We start from the raw sequence: 8,785 nt of genomic DNA, 5'->3' as shown, positions 1-8,785 counted from the left end.
GCAAACAATGGACACTGATTCCATACTGCAAGAGCCCCGGGACTCAAAGCAAGGATCTGCCCCCCCGCAGGGGGAGAAGGGGAATCAGAGGCGTAGGGGGAAGATCGTGCCAGTGTTTCAAGCCAGCACCCCTCAAAGCAGCCCCCAACCTTCTGAAGTGTACCCTGCCCCTCTATTCAACCCCCTTGCTCCGAGCGTCAGTTCCCACGGGGCCACCCCGCCCGTCACGTGCCCATTTGGGATGACGAGGGGGAAAACGCTGTTCGAAAAGCAGACGATACCGTGGAAAGAAATAAACGAAAATAAAAACCTTTAAAATTTGGTCCATGGGATTTGTTTTGGCCCCTCCCCTTTTTTCCCAGTCAGCCCCACCCCAGAGGTGGCTGCATCTCAGCCCCAGACAAGGAGTCCCTGTACAATCAGCTCCCACCCCAGAGGTGGCTGCAGGGCTCAGGGACACAGCAGGACACGCCCCATGGGGGGCAGGGGACGGACCTGTTACAAACCTCAGAGACTTTTCAAAATGTTTTATTAACTAAAACAAAAGTGGGGAAAATTGGGGGGGGGGGAAATCTACAGCAAGGAGGTGCCAGCGAGACTGGGGCATCTGGTTCCTAAAACCCCCCATTACAGCTGGGCTCCTCCCAGTCCCTGGAGAGGGTGGCTCAGATCAGCTGGCATCACAATTAAACACAACCCCAGACGCTGCGCGTCAAAAGTTCTCGCTCTAAGTCAAGCTGGGCTGACTTGAGGGGGCCATGGGGCTAGCTGGGGGGGGGGGGGATGGGACCAGCCCTCCACCCCCTGGTGCCCACTACAGCCCAGTCACTGTCTCCAACTTGCGCTCGTGGAAGAAGCGGTGGGGCTGGCGTTTGGAAGACTCTTTGCGGGCAAAGAAGGACAGGACGGAGCGGGTGCCCTTCTGAGCGGGGTCATCCTCACTGTCATCCCTGGGGAGGGAATAAGAAATGAACGGGGCCCTGGCAGCCACACCCGTTAACGCTCAGCTCTCTCCCACACACATAGACAGGGTGCCAGGGCGGGCTGGGATGGGCAGAGCCGGCCAGGGGTGCTGGGCTCAGTTGGTGTCTACTCTGGTCCTGTGTATACAGGGACCCCTTGCCAAGCGCTGAGATGCAGCCACCTCTGGGGTGGGGCGTGGGGGCTGTGAGCCTGCACAGGACGATAATGAAACCGCATGGGGTAGGGCCCCTCTATGCGGTGTCTGAGGGGGTGCAGAGTCCCATACCCCCCATCTCGTCTGCCTTCTCTCTCCTCAGGAGGGATCCACACCCAGCTGCTTCAGCATCCGGGCAGCTGCCAAGGTCGTGCCTGGGAAGGGGAGGCACTGAACTGTGCAGCCCCCGGGGTTCCCCTATCCCACATATGCATGTAGGACGAGCCGGTGGGTGGTGAGGGGACTCCAGAGCGGGAAGGGAGCTGCGCCCAGCACCCCTACGCATGCCAGGGGGGACGGCAGCGGAAGGCCCCCGACAGCAGCATGGCGTGCTGCCCTTCCCCCCATGGCGAGTTAGTGCTGGCAGGGCCCAGGGGGCAGCAGGGGCATAATCGGGGGTGGCAGGGCCGTCGCTTGGCATTGGAGCCAGCTCCTCTGAGCCGCTATGGACGGTGCCCGCGGGCCTGGGAGCTTGTTAGAGCCCATCGCTGTCAGCTGGGGGGCAGGGACCCAACCATGGGGGGGAGGAGTCAGTCTGAGGTCAGGCCCCCAGTACTAACAGATTGGTACCTTTAGTCCCCCCACCTCACCCCAAATCACCTACCAGCGCACGGACACGGCCTTGCTCTCCAGGATGGTCTGGGCCGTGCTCCAGCTGAAACGCACGAACTGGGGGTACCCGAACACAGGGTCCAGGCACTGCGCCAGCCACTCCTTGGTCTTGGGATCTGGGGGATGGGGAGCGGGGGGGAGATGACAGTGGGGGGGGGAAATGCACCAGCCATGGACGCTCTCCCCACCCCATGTCCCTGACTGCCAATGGGGGTACCTCACAGCTTTCCAACCAGTCGGACTCCTGGGTTCTATACCTGGCTCTGGGGGGGAAGGGGGGTCTCGTGATTAGAGCAGGGGGGCTGGAAGCCAGGACTCCTGGCTTCTACCCCCATTTCCACCTCTGCCGTCCCCCACAACCTCAGCACGTCCCTTAGCTTCTGTCTCGGTCTCTGGAAGGCAGATCAGAAATCCAGCCCGATGCAGCCGAGAGGGTTAAAGGCAGGCCAAGGCCCAGGGGGTTCGGAGCCTGGCAGCGCAGCCCCCACCCCTCGGCAATGCAAAAGCCTGGAAGACGGGAGAAGATCCCAGGTCACAGGCGCCCTCTGGCGAGCGAAAGTGAACACAACTGGCCAGTAGGAGCTGGGTGAGAGAGACGGGGCTGGGGTCATCTAGGAAGGGGGCAGGATACCGGGCTAGATGGGCCCATGGGGGAGCATCTGTTTAACATCAGCTCCTAGATAAGCAAATAGCTCCACCTTGTGGTCAGACCTATCACTGACCCTGAGATTTCACAGGGGGCGGGGAGGGGGGTCATTTACCATTGGGGTACCCAGACCCATACTCCATCCGCACGTCCCCCAGATCCTCCGTGAACGTCCAGTTCTTCACAGCACGATCCCGCGCCACCTGCCAACACAGACAGGAGTCAGCTCAGGGCAGCGCCGCTAGGAACATCGCCCCCTAGCTGTTTCTACAGGGATCCGTCGCCTGGCGCGGAGATGCAGCCGCCTCTGGGGAGGGGCGCAATGGCTGTTGAACAGCCATGCAGCATTTGGGACAGGAAGTGAGGATGAATCCCCCAGCGTGGCGCCGATTGAGGGAGGCCCAATGGAACGCCCTCATTAATTCGCCCAGGAGATCCCAATAACACCCCGGTAAGTGGAGCTGGGTGTCTCCATATTCTGCAAACCTGCCCAAGGAGGGCAGGGGGCCTGGTGACTCCTAAGCACACAGCAAGAACCAGCCCATTCCCCACCGGGCCCCCTGAAGAGGGGGGACCCCAAAGCCTCACCTTGGCACAGATGCTGGCTGCGCTGACGATGGGGAAGAGGGAATCAGCCTTCGGCCTCACCGTCACCTCAAGCTCCGGAAAGTGCCGCTTCAGCTTCTCCTGGTACTTCTCTGCCGGCCCCACCGTGTCCACGAAGACCTGCCAGGCATGGGGGGAACCCGCAAGAGATGTGAGGGCGGTGGTGTCAGGTCCCCTCCCGCCCCTGCTACAACTTGTGCTGGGATCAGGGCACCACGTGGGGAAGCCGCTGCCCTGTTGCCGTATAGAGAAACTGAGGCACGAGAAGGCTGGCAGGAAGTGGGGGGAGCAAGGGTGCATGTCAGCGCTATGCCCACAGTGGTCCCCTTTGCCAACCCTGGCTAAGCCTGTGATCGGGGCACCCTGCGGACAGAAATCTGCCCCATGGGGAAACTGAGGCAGGGGGGAGAGGGGGGGAAGACTGCGGTCGGCTCACCTCTGCCACCTGCACTCCCGCGTCCAGCACGTGCTGTATCAGCCCGATGGCCGTGTCGTGGGACAGGGCGTTGAGGTTGTATTTCGCCCTGGCCGGGAGAGGAGAGGGGTTAGTATTTACCAGCCAGAGACCCGGGCCTCACTGCGCCAGGCGCTGCACAGACACAGAGCAACCCCCTCGAGACTCTCCAGCTGCCTCACCCAAACGGGGCTCCGGCTCCTAGGGTTAATAGGAGCAGGGAAGGGGGACACGGGGCCTTTCCCCTTTGGGGGCTGCTGGCTGATTTGGCCCCAGGCAGAGGGCCTGGCTGGCTCAGGGAGGATATGGGACACGGGGCCTGTCCCCACTAGGGGGCGCCGGTGACCCTGGGCTCTCACCGCTGCTGCATGCTGGTGCTGATGAGGTTGGGCGAGAGGATGTGCAGGGCCCAGCCCACGAAGTCCCTGGCCCCATCCAGCGTCCCAAACAGCTGCTCCCGCTCAGCCTCTGTCAGCGTCTTCGAGTCTGAGAGGGGAGGAAGGGGGGACACTAGGGTCGGCTTCCGCGAGATCGGGGGGGGGGGAGAAACACCCTCATGATCCAACATTCCCTCTATGAGGCCCTTACCCCCCTGATGTCCCCATCCCCTGCCCCCGCTCTCCTCCCCCCACTCAGATCCATATCCCCCCTGCTCCCCCTCCACCCCATTGCAGCCCCATCCCCCCAGCCTCAGCTCTCCAGACCCCCCACCCCCCGCTCTGTCAGTGCTGTACCAGGAACCAGAATTCCCCCCCCCCCGAGATCCCTTGGCCCCTACCCCAGGGGTAATCACAGGAGGCCGGGGTGGAAGTTGAGACCGCCCCCCACGACGCCCTTGTCCTTACCTGCCATCTTCAGAGCTCCCAGCTCCTCCTGCTTGGCCAATGGACAGTAGCAAACACCATAGACCATGGGACCTGGGAGGGGAAACAGAGGCACAGATTGGGGGGGAGGGGGCAGGGGCACGGATGGGGGGGCAGCCGAACCCAATCCTCCTCCGCAACTCCCACAGCACTGGGGAGGGGCAATCAGCCCTGACCACGCTATGGGGAGAGGGGTAACTGGGCTGGCCTCGTCTAACCCCCCAGCCAGCTATGGGGCTCCAAGCTCTTCTCTCCCAGGGCAGGTGGACCCACCTCCCCGGCAGGGAGTGGTGTGGGGGGAAATCCTGTGAGATGTCTTGTGCTCCCCCACCCATCACCCCCTCCTCACTGTACCGGGGGCTCCCCCTTCAGGAACACAGATAGGGAGGGCCCCTCCCCTATCGCTCAGTATGGGGGCCCTCTATCCCCACCCCTATGCAACGCTGGGGAGTCCCTGCTCTATGCAATGCTGGGGGCTCTCCCCCCATACAATGTGGGGGTTCCCCCCATGCAATGCTGGGGGTCCCCTTGCCCAGCCCCCCGTGCAATGCTGGGCCCCCCTCGTACCCAGCACGGGACCCCTGCCGGCCTCATCGATGCCCAGGCAGCAGGGCCCGGCCCTGCACAGCTCGGGCACGGGGGAGCCCAGGAGACAGCTGCCCGCGTTGTCCCGCTCGAACTCCGCCAGCTCCATGTTCCGCCCGCGGGCGGGCGCGAGGCCCCGAGCCCGGCCCAGGGGCGGGGCCGGCCTCGCACAGACGCCTGGGAGTTGTAGTTCTAGGGGAGGGGAAGCCCCGCGCTTGAGCTCTGGGGTTGGAGGTCAGAGGTCAGGACTCCTGGGTTCTAGCCCAGCTCTGGGAGGGGAGTGGGGTCGAGTGGTTAGAGCAGAAGGGGGCTGGGAGCCAGGACTCCTGGGTTCTATCCCAGCTCTGGGAAGGGAGTGGGGTCGAGTGGTTAGAGCAGAAGGGGGCTGGGAGCAGGACTCCTGGGTTTTATCACTGTCTTGGGCATGTGTGTGTCAGGACTCCTGGGTTCTATCCCAGCTCTGGGAAGGGAGTGGGGTCCAGTGGTTAGAGCAGGGGGGCTGGGAGCCAGGACTCCTAGGTTCTATCCCTGGCTTGGGCGTGTGTGTGTCAGGACTCCTGGGTCCGTTTACACCAGATTCATTGCATCACCTTGGAATGAGTCATTCATTGCCACTTTCTAAGAGCCGCCGCTGATTGTGGGGCCCAGATTGGGCCCCCTCCCCCGCGAGTTCCACAGATCCTATTAGAAACCTCTAAGGACCAGGCTCTGAAGTGCCTGGGATTGGATTGCAGCCCATGTCCCTTGGAGGGGAAAGGCCCCATCCATGTCCCTCCCATTCCCACATCCCCCACCTGTGGTTGTGCATGGCACGGGGTAGCATTTAGGAATGAAGCAGGGGGGGGGCTGTATGTGGTGGTTAGGGGGCCTTTGCCGGGGGTTCTGTGTGCTCTGGGGGGGGCATGTACGTGGGTAAAATCCAGTGCCATTCACAAGGCCATTCATAAAGCCATAAACAAACCCTAAGGAACAGTCCTAATAACTATGCCCTAATTCCCCAGCTCCGCCGACCCTCCGGAAGCCTCAGAGGCTCGGGATCATTGCACCAGTGGGGAAACTGAGGCACATGGGGCTGGGGTGAAACTCCCCGCCGCGGCAGGCAAGGGAATAAAACATCAACAGACTCCACAGAGTCATGAGTGATGATAAATAAACCCAACTCAGTCCAGAGCTTGGCCCCAAGTCCGCTAGGGAGCCTCCCCCTCATGGGCTGTGGGGTTCCTGCAGGGCAGCATTGCAACCCCCGCTCGCCTGCACTGTAGCGGGGAGCACGGGACTGCTGGCCCCACCCCCCTCTGTGCAATGCTGGGGGGGCCCATAGCCCCGCCCCCGTCTGCAACGCAGGGGGCCCCATACATGGCCCTGACTGTCCCCCCTCTGTGCAATGCAGGGAGAGAGCCCATAACCTCGCCCCCCTCTGTGCAATGCGAGGAGAGGGTCCATAACCCCGCCCCCCTCTGTGCAATGCAGGGGGGCCCCGTAGCCCTGCCCCGTGCAATGCGGGGAGTCCCCTTGGAGGTCTAATCCCCGCCCCACACCCCTAGCTTTATCTAGTCTCCACCTCCCCCCTCTCTCCGCTCCAAATGGACCAGCCCAGCCCGGAGGGGGGCGTGGAGGGGGGGGGGTGGCTATAAGACCCGGCTGCAGGCGAGCTGTGCACGCGCCGCGGAGCGAGAGGCTGGTTTTGTGGTAGGAGCACGCAGCGACAAGGTGGGTGCTTGTGTGTTGCGTGCTCCTGGCAAGGCCGGGTTTGCGCTGGGGGCATTTCTACCCCCCGGGCCTGGCGCTTCTCTTGTGCAAAGTGATTGCTCTGAAGCAGAACTGTGGGGGGGAGGTTACAGGGCTTCTCCCCCCTCCAGGGGCTGCTTTCTCGCCTGCAGGCCTTGCAGAAGGAGCCACGCAGGAGGTTGTTTCATGCCAGGGCCTGGCAATGCTAAAGGGGCCTTTTGTCCTCTCTCCCCCCAGCTTCTGCACCTATTTTTGCTTTCAAAGCTATTTTTGGTGGGCCCTGAACTAGGTTGCAGCCTTGATGCTTTGCTGCCTGGCTTGTCCCAGCAGCTCCATCCTTTGTGGCTTTGAAAGCACGGGGGAGGGGCGAGGCGAGGTGAGGCTCCTGAATCGTCCTGGGCCTCTCTCTTGCCTTAACTTACGTGCCAGCTCCTGACTTCTTCCAGCAGGTGCCAACCACTAATGGTGCATCAGGGTTTTCCTGGGTGGGGCTAGTGGGTTAACGTTGCCCCTGGGACCTGGGGGGCTGTAACTTCCTCACGTGGCTGGCTAGGGAAGAAACTTATGGGGGGAGTATCTCCATCTTGCACCCCTGGAAACAGTTGTGGGGCTGGAAGAGAGGCTGAGCCGTGAGTGGGGCCCTAGCAAGGTGAATTCTAGGCTGCTGTCTCATGCCCTGCTGTGAACTGCTGCCTTCCTGCACGGGGAGCATTTCGCCTTCGCTTTGCGCTGTTCAGGACTTTCCAGACAGTAGCAAAGAGGCGATTTGGCTTGTGGGTCTTAATTCGCACTTGGGTTTTGTCCAGTGAGTTTCCTCCGTGCCCTGCTGCCGTACTGTTCGGCGAAGCCCGGTTAGTGCAACTTCTAAGGGGGCAGGGAACCGAGCGACTTCAGGTGGCTAGTGAACATTGCGGCTGGAGGCATCTCATCTTTACATGCCCCTTTGCTGGGAGGTGGCCCTGCTCCTGCCAAGGTGGCCTCATAACAGCTGAGCGGAGTTGAAGATCGCTGTGCTGGTAGCAGAGACCCTGTAGTGTCGGGTACTCCAGGGACACCTGTGGGAAGTGGTCCCTGCCCTGAGGTGTTTACAGGACAAAGGGCAGGAGCTGGAACTGAGGCATGAAGCTGAAAATGACTTGCCGAAGGTAACTCACCGGGCCGGCCAGGGACAGAACCCAGGTCCTTAGACCATAACCTGCTTTCCGCTCTAAAGACTCTTGTGCCAACACTTAGCTTGCACCATTATGACAAATCCTGGGAGCGGTGCAAACTGCCTTGGAGTGCAGCTGCCTCTGGGGTGGAGGCTAACACTGCAGGGAGAAAGCGCTTTCCCCCAGTGACACTAGGGCAAAACTCCTGATTGCTTGGAGTCCTTTGGGGGAATTCTGCCCATGCCGACTAGGATGGCTCTTGTCCAAAAAGACCCCCAAGCAGAGCCGTGTGTCCTGCGATGGCTCTGTGCTCTTGCTTGTGGTGTCTGTCCTGTCTTGGTAGTGAGCAGGTCCCCCCTGGGCTTGGTACTGTGTGGCCACAGAAGGAAAACCCAGTAAAATTCTTGCCAGCCCGTATCTCTTCCCCACTGGCTTAGCCGGCCTCATCCCGCAGCGAAGCCATCCATTTCCAGGTCTCTGAGCTGAAATTAACAAGGCCCTGTTTAAAATAATGGGAGCTTGGGGGCGTCCTTTTCTCTGTCCGCTCCACTAGCATGGACTGAGAGCAGGGCTGTCATTTTCAGTGCTGTCAGTGTGGAGTGCTGGGAGTTAGAACTCCTGGGTTCTCTGTCCCTAGGTTTGCACTGACCCGGTTTGCCAAATCACCGATTAGCGTCATTGATTTGCACGATTTTGGGGATGAAAAGTGCTTTGTATGTATAAAGTGCTGCGCGCATACAGGAAGCTAAGAGGGGTGAGCTGGGTAATTGTAGAACAGGAGTACTTGTGGCACCTTAGAGACTAACAAATTTATTAGAGCATAAGCTTTCGTGGACTACAGCCCACTTCTTCGGATGCATATAGAATGGAACATATAATGAGGAGATATATATACACACATACAGAGAGCATAAACAGGTGGGAGTTGTCTTACCAACTCTGAGAGGCCAATTAATTAAGAGA

The 8,785-nt window shown here is 60.7% G+C and overlaps 1 protein-coding gene across 1 annotated transcript; it reads right to left on the bottom strand.

Moving 5' to 3' along the window:
* Window positions 1-502: 502 nt before the first annotated feature.
* Window positions 503-5,094, bottom strand: RNASEH2A (ribonuclease H2 subunit A). The gene is made up of 8 exons (XM_034793100.1): window positions 4,926-5,094; window positions 4,341-4,412; window positions 3,855-3,981; window positions 3,478-3,565; window positions 3,024-3,161; window positions 2,551-2,638; window positions 1,782-1,905; window positions 503-950 (listed from the first exon to the last, which is right to left on the bottom strand). Exons 1-8 carry the CDS (start codon window positions 5,050-5,052, stop codon window positions 815-817), a joined length of 900 nt encoding a protein of 299 aa, XP_034648991.1. The 5' UTR covers window positions 5,053-5,094; the 3' UTR covers window positions 503-814.
* Window positions 5,095-8,785: the final 3,691 nt, after the last annotated feature.

This window comes from Trachemys scripta, chromosome 16 (assembly GCF_013100865.1).
Source record: "Trachemys scripta elegans isolate TJP31775 chromosome 16, CAS_Tse_1.0, whole genome shotgun sequence".
Classification (NCBI taxonomy): Eukaryota; Metazoa; Chordata; order Testudines; family Emydidae; genus Trachemys; species Trachemys scripta.
This window is presented reverse-complemented; position numbering and strand designations above follow the sequence as displayed.